The 19,689-nt window shown below is 38.9% G+C and overlaps 1 protein-coding gene across 1 annotated transcript in view; it reads right to left on the minus strand.

The window, feature by feature from the left end:
• The window catches only part of SULT1C3 (sulfotransferase family 1C member 3), a 45,408-nt gene that overhangs the window by 21,243 nt on the left and 4,476 nt on the right, over positions 1-19,689 (minus strand). Inside the window, exons 2-3 of the mRNA XM_001493288.4 lie at positions 5,475-5,674; positions 3,165-3,293 (exon numbers count right to left, since the gene is read on the minus strand). Of these exons, the coding sequence (XP_001493338.1) occupies positions 3,165-3,293; positions 5,475-5,646 (301 nt within the window). The 5' untranslated portion in view covers positions 5,647-5,674. The remainder of the gene's footprint in view (positions 1-3,164; positions 3,294-5,474; positions 5,675-19,689) is intronic.

The raw sequence follows: 19,689 nt of genomic DNA on the forward strand, positions 1-19,689 counted from the left end.
AATATGGGCACAGATGTTAGCTCAGGGCCAGTCTTCCTTAGCAATAAAAGGAGGAGGATTGGCAGCAGATGTTAGCTCAGGGCTAATCTTCCTCAAAAAAAAATTTAGAACAAGTTCAGTAAAGTTGCAGGATACAAAATCAATATACAGAAATCTTTTGTTTCTATACATTAATAATGAACAATCAGAAACAGAAATTAAAAAACAATCCCATTTAAAACTGCATTAAAAAGCATAAAATAGGGGTGGGTCCCACGGCTGAGTAGTTAAGTTCATGCACTCTGCTTTTGTGGCCTGGGGTTTGCCTGTTCAGATTCTGGGCATGGACCTACACATCACTCATCAGGCCATGCTGTGGTGGCATCCCACATAGAAGAACTAGAAGTACTTACAACTAGGACAACTATGTACTGGGGTTTTGGGGAGGAAAAAAAAAAGAGTAAGATTGGCAACAGATGTTAGTTCAGGGCCAATCTTCCTAGAAAAAAAAAAGAATAAAATACCTAGGAATAAACTTACCAAGGAGTTGAAAGACCTATGCTCTGAAAACTATAAGGCATTGAGGAAAGAAATTGATAATTTAATCACAATAATCACAATTTAATCACAATAATTTAATCACAAATAAATGTAAAGACATAGTGTGCTCATGGATTGGAAGAATTAAAATTGTTAAAATGTCCAAACTACCCAAAGCAATCAACAGATTCAGTGCGATTCCTATCAAAATACTAATGGCATTTTTCACACAATTAGAATAATCCTAAAATTTATATGGGGTTACAAAAGACCCTGAATAGCCAAAGTAATCTTGAGAAAGAAGAACAAAGCTGGAGCTATTGTGCTCCCTGATTTCAAACTATAATACAAAGTTACAGTAATCAAAATTGTTTGGTACCCGCCCAGAAACAGACACACAGATCAATGGAATAGAATAGAGAGCCCATAAATAAATCCATTCTTATATGGTCAATTAATCTACGACAAAGGAGGAAAAAATATACAATGGGGAAAAAGACCCTGTTTATCTTCAATAAATGGTGTTGAGAAAACTGAACAGCTACATGAAAAAGAATGAGACTAGACCACTTTCTTACACCATATACAAAAATAAACTAAAAATGGATTAAAAAGTTAAACATAAGAACTGAAACCATAAGATTCCCAGAAGAAAATATAGGCAGTAAGCTCTTTGACATTGGTTTTAGTGATACTTTTTTGCACTTGTCTCCTTAGGCAAAGGCGACAAAACCAAAAATAAAAAAAATGGGACTACATCAAATTAAAAAGCTTTTGCACAGCGAAGGAAACCATCAACAAAACGAAAAGGCAACCTACTGAATGGGAGTAGATACTTGCAAATGATATATCCAACAAGGGGTTAATATCCAAAATATTTAGAGAACCCATACAACTCAATGTCAAAAAAACAAACAATCCAATTAAAAAATGGGCAGAGGATCTGAATCGACATTTTGCCAAAAAAGTCATACAGATTGCCAACAGGTACATGAAAAGATGCTCAATATCACTAATCATCAGGGAAACACAAATGAAAACCACAATGAAATATCACCTCACATCTGTCAGAAAGGCTATTATGAAAATGATAGCAGATAACAAGTGTTGGTGAGGATGTGGAGAAAAGGAAACCATCATGCACTATTGATAAGAATGTAAATTGGTGCAGCCACTATGGAAAATAGTATAGAGGTACCTCAAAAAATTAAATATAGAACTCCCATATGATCCAGCAGTTCCACTTCTGGATATTTACCCAAAGAGAATTAAAGTACTAACTCGAAAAGATATATGCACCTCCATTTTCATTGCATCATTATTTACAATAGGTAAGATATGGAAGCAACCTAAGTGTTCATCAATAGATAAATGGATAAAGAAGATATGGTATATAAGCACAATCGAATATTACTCATCCATTAGAAAGAATGAAATCTTGCCATTTGCAACAACATAGACCTGGGGGTATTATGCTAAGTGAAATGTCAGACAGAGAAAGACAACTACCATATGATTTCACTTCTATGTGGAATCTAAACAACAGAACGAATAGACAAGCAAAGCAAAACAGAAACAAACTCATAGATACAAAGAACAAACTGGTGGTCACCAGAGGGGAGTGGGATAGGGGGATGGGTGAAATAAGTGAAGGGGATTAAAAGGTACAAACTTCCAGTTATAAAATAGATAAGTCACGGGGATGTAATGTACAACATAGGAAATATAGTCAATAATATTGTAATAACTTTGTAGAGTGACAGATGGTTATTAGACTTGTTGTGGTGATCATTTCATAATGTCTATAAGTGTTGAATCACTATGTTGTACACCTGAAACTAATATAAGATTGTATGTCAACTATACTTTAATAAAAAAATTGGAAAAAAAATACATTCTTTTAAAAAATAACAATAATGGGTTTCCAATAGCTATTATTTTATAAATGAAGAAATAGTTTTGAGAGGTTTAATAACTTGCTTTCTTATCTAGGTCACCTAGATGAAAATCCAAAGCAGCATTTGAAGTTGGACTGTTTGAATCCAAAGTCTATGCTTTTTCACCATTGGATTGTCTCCTATTGCAAAAGCTACTGTTTATAAAAACATGTCTTTTATTCCTAACTGATTGAAAGCTCTTCGAGAGTGCTATGTCATGTATTCCTTAGTATCTTTGGTGTTCAGTGTAATCATTTGTTGATAATAATGATACTATGTACAATTTAGCTTGATTGTCTGGTAGACAGGTTATAGACAAAGTATATTTGAAGACAATCCTCTATAAGAGGGTAGCACAATGACACAAGAATATGGTTCTTAATTACTGGATGCTAGGAGTCCTCAATACTGCCTTTTCTGTGTTATACATTTATGGTCCCTCTCAAGTTCTCAATCAGCAGTAGGGTATGTGCTGTCTGATGCTACCCAATCATATATTAAAATCATATATTAAAATATTCCTGTCCTAAAGGAGAGGAATTTAGGAGCCTTTTTTCCCAGTTGAAGTGAGTATGTTGACCTCAAACTCCTTCCTAGTTCCCTTTGGCAATATTTTCTAGAAGGCTGATTGCAGAAATAATTATCTTTTCTGGTGCAAACTGACCCACACAGTGGCTACAACCTCATGGGTCCCAGTTGAGCACTTACCTGAGTGGCCGGGTGGGGGTAGAGTCCACTCAATGAAAGGGTGTCGGTCAAAGGTGTTAGCCCGTTGGCACTTCTGCACATCCCCATCATTTTGGATCATGTCCACAATCTCCTGTGTCCAGGTTGTGCCTAAAAGCATTGGTTATTCTCAATTCTACATACTCACCACACAATTTAGTTCTATTTCCTTGACTATTCACGTATTCAGTAAAATTCACATTTGCTGAGTGTTGAGTCCTATCGGCTCCTTTGTCATCTCCTCTGCATAACACCCAGAGTGGACGAAGTGTCTATGTGACACCCAAGGTGGAGAGAGCCTCCGTGTGACATCTGGGATGGATAGGTCCTCTCCCTGAGCACCGGTGGCCCCTGTGCTCATTGTCAAGGTCAGTTTACATATCTGCCTTGTTGTGAGACTGAGAACTCAACAGAGGTAGGGCCTTGTCCTTTTGTTCTCATTATTCCTAGTACCTAGCATAGGGCTTTGCACCTAATAAATGTAGCTTGCGGAAAAGAATATTGAATCAAATCAATGTAGGGAAATACAAAGATGAATTAGCCACTGTCCCAGCCCTAACAGCTGACAATCTTTTTGGAGGAGATAAGAAATGACAGGGATTGCTTCTTGCCTAGTTAATATCCATTCTTTCCTTCTTTCTCAAATTAACAGATGCTCAATTTTTAGCTGGGAATATAGCTACTTGGCTCAAAGGTGACATTTTTCAGTCTTTCTTGAAGCTAGATGTGGCCATGCCATTAAATTTTGGGAAGCTATCTTTAAAGGGAAGAAACATGACCTTACTCCTCCCTTCCTACCTCCTTTTTGCTGTTTGGAATGTGCATGTGATGGCTGGAGCTCCAGCACTCATATTGGACTATAAAACAAAAGGTACACCTGAAAATGGTGAAGAAGAATGTCAGAAGGACCCAGGGTCTCTGATGACCAGTGCAGCCACCATTTTAGCCCTGGACTATTAACCTCCAGACTGCTTTTTCTTTTGTGTTATTTTGAGTTTTTTGACACTTATAGCCAAATTGAACCCCAACTGATACAGAAGATGGGTATAAATAGACATATAAGTAGAAAAGAGCTAGACTGTTTATTGTCCATAAATATGCATTTTCCTCTTTACACCAAAGTGTAAAGAGGGCTCACAGGTAGTTGAGAGGTGGTGGGGGGCTGTGGGAGAAAAAGGCTGGAGAGAGTTTGGACTGTCATGTCGAGGGTCTTGGGGTTGATTGCACAATTTCCAAGGTGAGCTGAAAACAAATTTCTGCTATGGGGTGCAGTACAAATTTAAGTTCAGGTCTGGGCAAGAGAAGTACAAACCAGACAGAAAAGGAGGTTCTTGAGAAATTGAAAACAATTGAAACCAAGAGTAGGGCCAACAGGAAGACCCTACTCTAAGTAAGCCTGGTGAGCAGTGCTGAGTGGCAAGGACAGAGTGAGGTGGAAGGAGGGAATTCTGAGCCAGAGAAGACAGAAATGCCTTCTAATATGGTTCAAAGAACTGCCGTGAATGGACTCTGCTCTGAAATCTTTCTGGTTATGAATATCTAGACTCTTCTTGAGTCAAACGGCCACTGGGAGACTTTCTCAAACTGGTTACAGTTTGAAGTTCTTTACCTCTCTGGGTCACACTGGTAGAAATTATAAATACAGATAACACAGGGGGATTATCAGCCATTACGTCACAGTCTTCTCTGGTTGCGATGTTCTCTATTCCTCTGCCCTGCACAAGCCTGGCACACCATTTTGCCTCCTCTGACTCGTACATTTTCCACAAACTCCTCTTCATTTTATAAGGTTCTGGTAAGTGTCACCTCCCCTCTCCCAGATCCTTCCCACTGTACTTGTGTAGGTTTGGACCCCACACTATTAGTACTTTCTATATTGAGGTGAGAGTGCTCAGTTCCACATCTGTCTCCTCCACTAAGAGAAGCTTCTTATGGGCAAGGACTGTGGTTACTTCCAGGAGAGCTTAGAGGGTAAAACAAAGAGTGGCTGAGTTTGCGAGATTTACTGTAAGAACTTCTGTACTATTTCTCAGATGCTATGCTTCTAAATAATTTTGTAATTCATTCAGTCCTTTGACAATTTTGGCTTCTGGCCATCTTTTTCTCTATCAGGGACCTAAATTAAAAAGGAAGATCTTGGATCCTGGGGGACTAGAACTCATAAGTGAGTCTGGTTTTCATTTTTTCAGGTGTCAGCCCTGGTGACAACCTGCATTTTAAAATAGAGAGGCCCTTTCAGGCATCCCAGCATCCCTAAGGCTGGCTTCCCCACGACCAGTTTCTGAAACCTACCTGCCTTTGCATAGGTTGCAATGAGGAGATCATCAGGTTTTGCTTGGAAATTCCAGATTTTGTCCCAATTATCACTTATTATCTTGGTCATGAGGACTCCATTCACTTCTTTGGTTTCTGGTTGAAGGTATTTTTCCTCCAGGCAGAGATCTTTCATTTTCTCCAAGGACATCTTTCTATGTAGACTTACTTGACAGGTGCTTAAAAGAAAGGTGTGCTTATGTCATTTCTAATGCTTAGAGTAGCCATTCCTTTTTTTAAAAATTATTTTCTGAGAGAGTTAGGAGAGATACTATGTTTAGTGTTAATTTGAGAGAAGTCAAAACTATGGGAGCTTGAAACATCTTAAATAGTTTTGTTTCAGCGGGTAAAGATGATAAAGAAGTAAACATATTTCTGATGGAGATAAGTGCCACAGAGGAAAAGAAAACTGGGTCATGTGTTAGACAATGGCAGTTTTGGTTTGGCTCCTGAGAGATGGCCTGTCTGAAGCCTGAGTGACAAGGAGGGGACAGCCACACACGGGGACCAGGGCGGAGGGCCATTAAGTTCACAGACTCTTGTCAAGTTTGAGCAACAAAAGAAGGCCAGGGTGGAATCAGCACTTAGGTGGGTTGGACACAAACCAGTGCTGGAACAGGCTGGGGCTGGCTTCATGAAACCACGTCTCACCTAGACAGCTACAGAGCTGAGAGAAGTGACAGGAGCAGGTGAGGCTTAACTAGACTCGTGGTGGGGCTCCCTGTTAGCACCAGACCGTCAAAAAGCGTCATTGTGGCAGTCTGGAGGACACAAAAATCTTGCAGCTTCCTTCTTGTAAACAAAAATGTTTACAGCCTCAGATGTCACATCCTGCCCCAAATCTCCGGGTGAAGAGTGACATCTGCCAGCTGAGGAGCTAGCCCCAGTTCGCTTGGAGGAGTGATGCTCACCGGCTTGGGGTGCCATAATTGTTCCCGTAGTAAATAACTTTGTTTCAGTCCCTTAAAGTCTTAACATTAAATTTATTACGGAAATATAATCAAGTAAATCAAACTATAGCATTATTATTTTTGTTTTAAGTTTGAGAATAATCTTGGCATATTTAGTAAGTACTTATTATGTAGAAGAAACTTTGGCATATTGGAAAATACAACAGATGAGGCTTACAATTAGAAGTTAATATATTATTGAGTAATTTAATATTTAGACTCGGGATTTTAGGTTGAAAGGTTAGGGAATTATAGTTAGTTTATAAATCTTTAAGAGAATTTAAGTCACTATATTCATAAGCTTAATTCACTAGATTTGTGAGAAGTAATTATTGAAGTAATTAGGATTTCTTTTTCTTTTTGTTATTGTTAAACATCTGAGATACTTAAAAAAAGAGTGGAATATGTTAAATTAAATGTAATTTAAAATATTTAGGGGAATTTTATTAACTAGGTTGGAAAAGCCTTTGTGAGTGGAAAACACTTACCATATTCCCCTGATGCTCCGTGGTCCAGTGTGGGCTGGAAGACTCAGGTTCTAGTCTTAACTCTGAGTTTTGCTTTCCTCATGTGTAGAAGGAGGGGGTCAGACTGTAACTGTAAGTTCCCTATGATTTAATAATTGTATATCTAATTTAACATTTTCCTTAGCTGAAACTCAAATAAAAGAGTGACCACTTCATTTACAAGAGGTTTTTGCTTTCTGAGACCTGTTTCCTCAATCCTAAAATTTAAAGTGATCAACCAGTATGTGCAGTTGTGCATTTGACAGAGCTTGACTTTGGGACTTCCCTGCACCTTTTCTGTCTTCCACCTTGTGGTTCCTCGTGCAGGCATGGCACGCCATACCCAGGCCTGTCCTTCACCCTGACTGCCTCTCCTCCTCTTTCTCCTGGCCCAGTTCAACAGTCTTAGTATCCATTCTCTGAGGTCCGCCATTTTCAAGCAACTGTAGATGCTGTGGATCACTTGGGATGCCTCCATGACTGCCGGGGAGGCTGGGTGTGTGTGGCCCCTGAGTGGATGGGCTCTGGGCCCCCCTCCCACCTGTTTTGACCTGAGCAGGTTCATGTTTACTGTCTTCTGTTTTGGAACTCCATATGGACTTGGTTTTGAAGAAAAGGTTCTGGAATTTATAAGACAAGTGGACAACCACTTTTGTAGGACACTGCTCTGCATGTCTAACGTGGCGATCAGTTCATGTTAACAGTGGGTTAAACTCTTCTAGGAATTAATGTCCCTAAAGTTGGAGGAGATGAAGCATATTGGGAGTAGAGGTGGAGGGGCAGCTGAAGGTGCGCTCTAAAGAAGCCTGTGGCAAAAGAAACGTTTTTGGAGAACTTCTTTTATCTAAAAAATTAGACAAGTTACAATGGAATATTATTTCTCACTAAAAAGAAATGAGCTCTCAAGCTATGAAAAGTGCATATTACCAAGTGAAAGAAGCCAATCTCAAAAGGCTACATACTGTATAATCCCAGCTATATGACATTCTGGAAAAGGCAGAACCATGGAGATGGTAAAAACATTGGAGGTTGACAGGGGCTAGGGAGGAAGGAGCGATGAACAGGCAGGGCACAGAGGGTTTTTAGGACAGCAACTCTATTGGGTATGATACTATAATGATGAATACATGTGGATGGATACATTACACATTTGTCCAAACTCATAGATTGTACAACACCAAGAGTGAACCCGAGTGTAAACTATGATTGAGTGATTATGATGTGTCAGTGTAAGTTAATCAATTGTAACACAGGTGCCCTCTGGTGGGGGATGTCGATAATGGGGGAGGTTATGCATGAGTAGGGGCAGGGAGAGTATGGGAAATTTCTGTACCTTCTGCTCAGTTTTGCAGTGAACCTAACACCGCTCTAGAAAATAAAATCTATTAAAAAAATTAAACACATTTTCCATTCCTCCTTGTAATATTTCTATTAATGTTTCATATAAAAATATTTTTTCTCCACTTAGAATGTTCAAGTAAAATCTATGCTTCAGAGATATGTAGTGTGTTTCAGGTCCACTACACACATTTTTTGTGGCATCTGTGATCTCATTTGACAACAAAATTAATTAGTCACTGGATTCTGGTAGGATGGTTTTAATAGGTCCATGGAGACATAAATCTACTTTAAGAAGCAACTCCAAAGGTGGAAAATCCAAATAGGCCAACGGAGCTGAATTTGTCAGTTGCTGTCTGCAATAAATGTTGGTGCTACCTCTCCCTCCTAAATGAAAGGTACATTCTACCTGAATTCTTTTAAAAATTGTTCTAGGTTTGAGTAGAGTTTGAAATATTAAAAATGGCATTTTTTTAGGAGGAATATGATTCTATCAGCTATTCCAAAGGACTCAAGGAAGAGAGAATCTGGTCTCCGCTGGACATTTCTTTACATCTGTCATCACTCTTCCTCCCCCCAGTGTCCTGTTACCCACACTGGACTTATTTCTATTTTCTGAGCAGTCTTAGACCTTTCATCACCTTGGCTTTATGTATCTATGCCCACACCTTTGGGTAATCAGTTTTTGGCTTCTTCTTCAAGGCACTCTAAAATATACCTTCACTGAGCTTTGACCATGTGTCTTAACACACAGTACATCATCCTGCTATATCTGGGGAGATAGGGAGCTGCAACTGAATGCTGCCACCAGGGAATATTATGGCACCCATGTGTGCGCTTAGAGGGACACATTTCCCCTTGACCTCTGAGCAGGAAGCAGACTTTTCACTAACTTCCTCTGCAATCCCACGGAACTGGAAAGAATTGAGTGGTAGATACAATAATGACCCCCAAAGACATCCACATCTGGATCCCTGGAAACTATGCATATGTCACTTTACATGGCAAAAGGGACTTTGTATATGTGATTAAGTTAAGGGTCTTGAGATGGGGAGATTACCCTGGATTATTCAGGTGGGCTCAGCAGAATCACAAGGTCCTTATATGAAGCAGGTAAGAGGGTCAGTCAGAAAAGAAGGTGTGATGATGGAAGCAGAGGTTATATATATATATATATATATATATATATAATGTTTATATATATGTGTATATATATACACACACACATACACGCACTCACACATATTATGCTGCTGGCTTTTGAAGAAGGAGGCCACAAGCCAAGGAATGCAGGTGGCCTCTAGAAGCTGGCAAAGGCAAGAAAACAGATTCTTCCCTGGAAACTCCAGGAGGAAAGCAGCCTAGTAGATATCTTGATTTTAGAACTTATGATCTCTAGAACCAAAAGATGCCAATTTGTGTTGTTTTAAGCCACCAAATTTGTGGTAATTTGTTATGTCAGCCAGAGATACCGAAACATAATGGTGACATTATAGAGAAAACAGAAACCTTAGGGCTCACATTAGAGAAATAGGCCAGGAGCAGCAGCTGGCTGGAGCCAGGGCTGTGCAGAGCGCACTGCGGGAGAGCAAAGTCTTCTGTGAAATCAACTAGATAAGGATCTAAAGAAGGCCTATAATTCCTTATTAGCAATTGAAACTCCCAAAACTCTGACAACGTTTTTTAATAAATCATTTGATAGCAAACCTGCACTGACCTGTACTCATTAAAGGGCAAAATATGACCTGAATGGCCACGAGCCCCATATGGGTCCGCATGTCTCACTGGTGTGAGTGCTCATATGCTTTGTTCAGAAATATTTGCATACTTGCAGAACATGGATTCTGTTCCAGACCCCACCTAGGGTGGTATGCAATATGTGGCATACTCCCTTTATTATCTTTTTAAATCAACATGTTCTGAAACCTGAAATACCTCTGGACCCGGGGGTTTCAGATAAGGGATTGTGGACTGTAGTTCCACATGATAAGGATGCACGAGACACATCTTCATGAGAGAGTTAAGAATGTAGAGAGATCAGCCCTGAAGCACTTGGAGACGTCCCAGTATAGAATAAATGATCCCTGAGGGACGAGACCAGATGTGCCTAGACAGCACTTTCACGGTCAAACCCTGAGTGTGGAGGAAGCGGCAAGCGTCATCCTTATGTGTGGTTAGAAATACATAGTTCTTACCACAGACTGGATTCAGCTGTTCTCAACAAGCCTCTTTAATGGAGTTCATTGAATGTTGAGTTAAAACGTCCTCATTCGATGGTTACAATAACCAAGACAAAAAATAACAAACGTTGGAGAGGTTGTGGAGAAAAGGGAACGCTCATACACTGCTGGTGGGAGTGCAAACTGATGCAGCCACTATGGAAGACAGTATGGAGATTTCTCAAAAAATTGAAAATAGAAATACCATATGATCTAGCTATGCCACTACTGGGTATCTATGCAAAGAACTTGAAATCAGCAATTCAAAGAGACCTATGCACCCCTATGTTCATTGCAGCATTATTCACTATAGCCAAGACGTGGAAGCAACCCAAGTGCCCATTGACTGATGATTGGATAAAGGTGATGTGGTATATATATATATATATATGTATATACATATATATACATATATATATATACACAATGGAATACTACTTAGCCATAAAAAATGACAAAATTGTCCCATTCACAAAAACATGGATAGAGCCTGACGGTATTACGTTAAGTGAAATAAGCCAGACAGAGAAAGACAAACACTGTAAGATTTCAGTCATATGTGGAAGATAAACAAACACAAGGACAAAGAGAACTATTTAGTGGTTACCAGGGGGAAGAGAGGTGGGGGTGGGCACAAAGGGTGAAGGGGCACATATATATGGTGTAAGACAAATATTAATGTACAACTGAAATTTCACAAGGTTGTAAACTATCATAACCTCAATAAAAACAACAAAAACAAAAAAGTCCTCATTCTATGTGAATCCTAATACCGGAGGGTCTCCTACCGAACCAGAAGAGTCTAGATTCTGGGGCCAGAGTGGCCAAAAACAGACCAGTCATTTCTCCTGCTTCTTATCTTTCTGAACAAGGCCAAAGTGTCTGGGTGTGGAAAGAAAAATTACTGGACTTCCCATCTAACCTCTCTAGAGGAAAGGAAATTCAGGCAGGAGGGTATAAATCGTGTTTTAACGTGAGTATCAGAAAGTGGTGTTACCAACACGGCTGACATCTTTGTGGCTCTTGTGCGGCACAGACACCCACTGAACGTTATTCTGAGTTCGACTCTGATGTCCGTTCCACTCACCCTTTTTGCACTGAAGAAGCCAATGGCATTTTTGTTGGTCTATATTTTCAGTTATTAATTATGAAACAAGGCAAATATATCAAAAGAACAGCAAGAAATGAAACATTTATGTATGTGCAGGGAAATTTCAGGCACTGTTAATGTTAACCTGATGTGGTGAAATCAAGACAGGCTCATAGAAGCAAGCGCCGTCTCCAGGCCCCTTCCCTTCCTCCATCTTTCCCCAGAGAGAATCATAATCCCTAACTGGGTGTGTGTCACCCTCAGAAATGTTTTTGTAATTTAATTATATCTGTATTCATAGTAAATGATAAATGCCACTTTTCTAAGTTAAAATTTTTTACATAAAAATATTATACGCATCCTTTTTCCTTTTCACTTAGCATTACATTTTTAAAGTTTTATTAATGTGGCTCATATTTTCTATAGTATTCTTGCTGGAATTATTTAACCTGAACCTAAACATGGGGAAACAATCATATAAATCCAAAATTTGGGACATTCTGCAAGACAATTGGCCTGAACTCTTAAAAAGGGTCGATGTCACGAAGAACAAAAAAAGGCTGGGAAACTATCCTAGATGAGAAAAGGCTAAAGAAACACGACCAAATGCTTTGACTGAGATTTGATTAGATTCCAATTTGAAAAAAAGCTATAAAAGATGTTTTTGTGACAGTTGGGAAACCCTGACTATTGACTGTGTTCAACAGCGTTATGCTTGCGTAGAAGAGCATTCGCACAGATCTAGTTCATTCATTCCAGTCACTGTGTCATGGTTCATCTATGATGAACTCAGTTCATTTATTTACTTCTCTGCTGACATTTGTTATTTCTGGTTAAAGTCTTCAATAGCTTAACTATATTTTGTCTGAGTCAACATTTATTGGGAAAGAATAGTTACTAAGATCATAAAATTTGCCAATTCCTTCTTGTAATTCTCTCAATTTTTCCTTTTATCATTATGAAATGCCATTTTTGTCTCTAATACTGCTTTTTTCTTAAACTTTAGTTTGTTTGATATCAATAACCACACAACCTTTAGACAGCATTTTCCAGATATACATTTTCCTAGCCTTGTTTTCTGGCCTGTTTTTGCTATTGAGAAATCCATTGCCTCTTAAATAGTTCTTTTGTAGCTAAAACATCTTTCTTCCCTAGTTTTAAAAATAATTTTTTCTTTGTTCTTAGATTTATAGGACAATATCTAGGCTTGTATGTATTTCTATCTATCGTTCTTGGAAGTTTTACTTTTTGATTTCAAGCCTTCATGAGTTTCATAGATTCTGGAACATCTTTAGCTCTTTACCTATTGTCTTTCTCCCACTCTCTCTGTTCTCTCCTTGTGGCACTCCAACCAGCTCTGTGTTTGGCGTTCTCGCTCTGTCTTCGTATCTCTCGGCCTCTCCTTCATGTTTCCCTTCACTTTGCTTCTCTGGCTACAGTCTCTATGATTTTTTAAGCCCTATTTCTATTGTATGAGTTCCCTTTTCAGTTGCATTGAATCTGCTATTTAACTCTTTCTTAGTTTCAATTATTGTGATTATTTATATTTATAGATATTTTATTTGATTCTTAAAAATGTGCCTGTTTATTTCATAGGGTTATCATTTTTCTCTTTACATATCTTACTGTTCATATTTTACACTCTGCTGCTGACAGTTCCAGTATCAAATCTTCGCAGGTCTGACTCTGTAGACTTTTTATTCCAGGTAGCTCTTGCTCAAAGTGCCTTGTTCCAAAGGTGCTTTGTAATTTCTCATTGTAATTATGATCATTAGTACTTTATTTGAGGGAATTCTTTGGCTCTATTTTGGAGGTGGGCTTCTCCAGATAACATTTGCATTTGCTTCTGCCGGGCTCTGTGACTGCCTTTTAAAAGTCTCAGCTGATCTTTAGAGAAGAATGTCAACTAATAAAGGTAGAAGGAATGATAAAAATAAAAAAATCATGAATGGATGCTAAACATCATTGGATAAAATGTTGAGAGAAATAAGATATTCATAGTCTCAAAGTATCTACCCACGGATTGCAAAGGGGAAAATGTGCCTTCAGAATGAAGATCTGAGGTGATCACCCTATTCAAGTGGTGTAAATTAGCATCTTTGACAGCAGGACTACCTGGCATTATGTGCCAGTTGTGACGTAGTCAGAAATCAACAACATGACCTTTGTAGTTTTCCGGTAACAATGTTTAACCTGAATTTAATCATACATAAAGAAATAATCAGATATAACCAGAGTGTGGAATGTTCTGTGGGATGACTGTCCTGAATTTTTCAAAAGAATATCACAGAACTGTACAACAAAAGGGAATGAACTGATTTGGGCTGGTGGTACTGTTCCAGGTAGAAGAGACCAAAGAGACATAACCAAGTGCAATGCAAGAAACTTAAGTGAATTCTGAATTTGTTGGGACAGTTGGGGAAATCTGAACACAGACTGTATGTTTAGTTAGTGTTATGATAAGGGAGGAGAATGTCCTTATTCTTAGGAGAGATTAGCTGAAGCATGTAGGGATGAAGTGTCACAGTGACTGAAACTTACATTCAGATGTTTCTTTAAAATACTATACATTTAGCTGTATGTATAGTGAAGAAAATAATAAGAATAATAAAGAAGTTTTCACATATTGAGGTATACGGGGAAGCCATTCTGGTTTAAATCAGATTCAGCCTAAAACTTATTTTTCCCAGAGCAGCCTGACTTATGGCCCAGTGAACATGCATTATACATCTGCTTCACTTCCTGAACAAAGAATGCACTCTTTACAGATAGGGATGAGTATCTCCCTTCCTCTAATGCTCATACCAGGACTTCTTTGAAGATAAGCTTTTCTTCCCAGAGAACCAAGGTCAAGCTGCCTGCTATGTATGTGCTAAACTGCAGCAAAATATGTCCTTGTGATTTCGGAAAAAAATTTGCATTCCTGTCGTGCTTGATGTGTGTTTTGTTCTGAAATTGTATATAACCAAGCTGTAAACCACGTGACCCTGGGGCACTATCTTCCCTGGGGAAGGGAACGCCTCTGGGCTAGTCCTCACATTAGTTCATTAATTCTCTCTCTTATTTATAGGTTGGTTATTGATTATTTGCATATACCTTTCTTGGCGTAGTCAGCAGGATTTCAGAGAAATTCATGACCACTTGGCATTTCCTTTGAACCAGCACTGGTACCAGCACAGGCCCACTGAGCCTCTTTGGCTTCACTACGCTCTTCAGGTGCCTTCATGGGTTCTCCTAAATTCTGGATGTCCTTGCTTAAGTTCATGGTCCTGATGTTTATTTGAGCTGTTTCAGGTCTTAAGACTAGATGTCTTAAGGGAATACTGGTACATATCCTAGCCAAGAGGAACCTGGGGGGAAATTTCCTAGGCAAGGGGGCTTTGGGGAAACTGTGAAATGCACTGAGTTTTGGCTGTCCTTTCAATTTGGCTTTAATGAGAAAGGAATTGTGCTTATAAAGTCTGAACAAGCTATTTGATAGTAAAATGACAGACCGAATTCTTTCAGCTCTGACGAGAAGGGACACCAGCTCCTTCCAGTCATAAGATGTTCTCAGGCAACTGAGAACCTAGTGCAAGTGTCTGAGGCTGATCCTCATGATATGCAGTGGTCCTGTAGGGAATTCCGTCCTGATCTTCACTTTAAATAATTGAAGTCTCATCTGAGGATGTGCACGTAAGCATTAGTCCTCAGTGCTCTGAGCTCCCATGGTACTTTTAGATTACCAGCGGGAGAAACTGAGACACATAAGAGAGTGTTTCCAGCCTTTTAGGAAGTGACACTCACAAACAGTACACTTCTCACCCTCTACATTGTCCTTAGAAATTGTTCAGATTTTATAATAAAACAAAACTAAAAGAAAATAGGAAATTGTGCTTCTAAAGCTGACCAGCTCCCCAACTGGCAGCCACCTACTGGAACTCCAGGTGGCTTCAGGTACAATATGTACGGAGCCAATACTTGCAAGTACTTAACAAAATGGTAAGGTTTAACTAAAAATGACTTAAGTCTTAAATGGCCCAAATGGGGAACATTCAACCTATCACAATTAGTTTAATTGTGTGCACAACTGGAAAAAGCTGGTTCTAAAATTAAACAAATAGAATGGGAAGCATATTACAGTTGGTATTTAGAAGCTTCAAAGCATGGTAATGACAAAATGACATCTCTACAGGAAACTAACAGAAAATTGGTAGAGACTGCAGCTAAATTAGGGAAAGAGAAAAATTCAGAGGCTGTGTCGCCTCCTTTGCCTCCTCCACCACCTTTGCAGCTACTTTCAGCACCTCAGAGCTGACCACCTCCCCCTCCACCTCTTCTCCTTTGGCACCTGCTCCCCCACCTCCTTCTTTGGCGACTTTATATCCTCTCCTTTCTGAACTTCCATGCCCTGACTTGTCTTCTTTGCCTCCTCCTCTACTCCTGGGGGAAACAATAAGTAAGTCCCAGGGAACAAATACTGAAAGTTAATCTCAGGAAACAAATGCTGAAAGTCCTAAAGTCATTGTAGCTCCCTTAAAAGAGAAGGCTACTGGGAGAGGTGAGCCTGCACTTGTGTGTACTCCCTGGACTAGAATTGAACCTAAAAATTTAACTGAGGACTCCCCAGACCCTTTACAAGATCATTTAGGGTTTGCTCAGGAATTTGAACTATTAAAACATATGAACCAGATTTAAACTCAGATTTATATCAGCCTGTGCATTTGCTAGTATCCAAAAGTAAAGCTAAGGATTGGCTAAAGGAGGCAAATTGGAAAGCACCCATGGAAGATTGTCATAAACATGAGTTTCCTGACCTTCAGAAGTGCAAGGAAATTTCTCTTAACTTGTATGAAGCCATTCCCAGGATTTTTCCTGAGAAAATAGATTGGACCAAGGTCCAGCAGTATAAACAAAGGCCCAGATAAACTATTTTTCATTATTTTGAAAGATTTGATAAAAACCTTCAAACAGTACTCCAAGATAGCTTCTGAGAGTTTTCTGCATCATCAAAATTATCCAATTTTCTATTTCATCTTTTTGGAGAGATTAAGAGGAATTAGCAAGGCTGGTGAAAAGACATGAATTGGATTGAAGTGCATTACACACCAGTGTGCTGGTAACTATTGCAGATAAACTCTCTAAAACTTTACAAAATAAAGAAAAAGAGAGAGCCACTAAGATTATGAGTGACTGCAACAGCTTAGCTGCCCAATTAAGACATCTTTTTCAAACCCTAACCAGAAGCAAAATGACTGCACTTGTGTCTATTGCAAAAAGCCTGGTCATTTCAAACGTGATTGCTGCAAGCCTATGTGGGAGTTAGAACACGGCCAAGTTAATAATGAATAGCAGTACTCGAAGGCTTGTGAGAGGGCATTTCCTCTTCTCCTCACTAACACCTTAGGGGAAACTGAAATAACTATCAGAGGGGAAACTTCAAAGGCCCTTGTAGATACCAGGGCTACATTACCTTTTCTTAACCCTACCTTCACTCCCTGCCTTCTCCCTCGGAGTAAACAAGCAATTCAAATGATAGGGGTTTCTAATTTACCAAGACAAGTCTTTAAGTGGGAGCTCACAGCCTTTCAAGGAGGAATAATCACAGGGAAACGTGTTTCACTTGGTAAATGTGCTCCAATTCATTTGATTGGACGAGATCTCCTAGAAGCATACAATGCTCCTAATTGCCTTTTTGCAAAAGGGAGAAATGCTTCTACGTTTTAGAAAATTTGGATGCTGACCAAAATTTAATTACTGAGAAATTTATGATTATAAAATCAGTGACTCAAACAGACCAAGAAAAAAATGATCACTTGTTATTTCAAGTGCCTAAAGAGCTGTGGTCATCATCTTCTTCAGATATTGAAAAGATTAAATTGGCTACTCCTATTGTGACTGTTAACAATTCTAAGCCTCTACCTAACATTCAGCAATGGAATAAGAATTATTATTCAGGAATTTTTTGAGAAGGGGCTTAAAATTCATTTGTACCATTCCTTGTAATACACCTATTTCACCAGTAAGAAAACCAAATGGAAAAGATTGGCTATTTCTTCAAGATCTGAGAGCTATAAATAATAAATATAAATATATATAATATTGTAATTCCTTGATGTCTTGTAGCCCCAAATCCACACACTTTGTTCTTGATCATTCCAACTAACAGCTGTTCTTTTTCTCTTTTTTTTTAATAAAGATTGGCACCTAAGCTACCATCTGTTGCCCGTCTTCCTTTTTTTTTCCCTCTTCTTCTCCCTAAAGCACCCCCAGTACATAGTGGTAGATTCTAGTTGTGAGTGCCTCTGGTTGTGCTATGTGGGACACCACCTCAGCATGGCCTGATGAGTGATGCCATGTCGGAGCCCAGGATCCGAACCGGTAAAACCCTGGGCTGCCAAAGCAGAGCATGTGAACTTAACCACTCGGCCATGGGCCTGGCCCCTGTTATTTTTCATTAATTGATTTATGCAGTGCCTTCTTTAGCATTCCAGCAGGAAAAGACAGCCAATATCTCTTTGCTTTTATGTGGGAAGATCAGCGATAAACCTGGACAGTTTTACCACAGGGCTATACTGAAAGCCCTACTTACTTTTCTCAAATGTTCAAGGCTTATTTAGCTAATGTAGATTTTCCAAATGACTCTACCTTAATTAAATATGTAGATGACTTGTTCTTATGCTCAAAACTGAATTAGACTCTCAAAATGACACAATCTATCTACTACAACTGGCATCTAAGAGACATAGAGTAGCCAAAAAACCCCTCCAATTTTGTTTGCCTAGTGTGAAATATCTAGGGTACGTAATATCTAAAGATAGACTATTGATTGATTCTGAAAGGATTAGAGGAATTTTGGTTTTTTGTCTCCTTAAAACCAAAAAACAATTGAGAGCATTTCTAGGACTAACTGGATACTGCGGGAACTAGGTACCTAACTTTTCACTTATTGCTCAACCTGTATATGTATTACTTAAGTCTGACTAGTCTGACTGAATTGATTGGATGCTGGAAGGGGAGAAAGCAGCAAATACCTTAAAGTCCATCTTGGCTCAGGCACTAGCTTTTGGACACCCTAATTACAGCTTGCCATTTTTCTGCTTTGTGCACGAAGATAAAGTGAATGCTGACTCAAAACCACGGTGATTAACATCAACCTGTAAGATAGTACAGCCAGCAACTAGATTCAGTAGCAAAAGGACTTCCGTTTTGTATGAGAGCTATTTCAGCAGAAGCTCTCTTATGCAAGGCCACTGAAGAAATGGTGATGGAGTCTCCTTGAACTGTTTACATCCCACAGTCAGTTGAATCTCTTCTAAATTCTCATCACACTCAGAATTATTCTGTAAGCTGGTTAGCTTCTTATGAAGTTCTGTTGCTTTCTGCACCTAATATTACCAGGGCCAGATGTAATAGTCTTAATCCTGCAACTTTGCTTCCAGCACCACAGGAAGAAAATGACCATGACTGTATTTTAATAATAGATTACCTTTTTGCTCCTAGGGATGACTTATAAGAAACTCCCATTGATAATGTTGATCTAATTTGGTTTATAGACAGGTCTTAATTAAAGGATAAGCAAGGATATTACTGTGCTGGTTATGCAATAATATCCTCAGTGGAAATAATTGAGAGTTCTTATTTACCAGAAATAAAATCAGAACAGCAAGCCAAATTAATTGCTTTAATTCGAGCTTGTCAATTTGCTAAAGACATGGTTGCAAATATTTATACTGACAATTGTTATGCTTTTGGAGCAGCACATGACTTTGGAATGCTATGGAAACATTGGGGATTTTTAACCTTTTCAGGGCAACCTATAAAAAATGGAAAACAGGTTGCAGAATTATTAAATGCTATATCACTACCAAAACAATTGGCAATTATTAAAATACTGATGCATTCTGATTCTGACACTTTAGAAGCTAAAGGAAATCAACTTGCTGATGCAGCTGCTAAGCAGGCAGCTTTAAAAACTTGTTCTTTTCAGCCTCAAGAATGCCCTCTCCTCTCTGTTAACCTTGCTAACCCAGTGAAAGATTTCCTTCTATAGGCTCAAGAAATTGCCATGGAAGAAGAGAAACAAATATGGCAACAAAAAGGGAGAATTTT

This window comes from Equus caballus, chromosome 15 (genome assembly GCF_041296265.1).
Source record: "Equus caballus isolate H_3958 breed thoroughbred chromosome 15, TB-T2T, whole genome shotgun sequence".
NCBI lineage: Eukaryota > Metazoa > Chordata > Mammalia > Perissodactyla > Equidae > Equus > Equus caballus.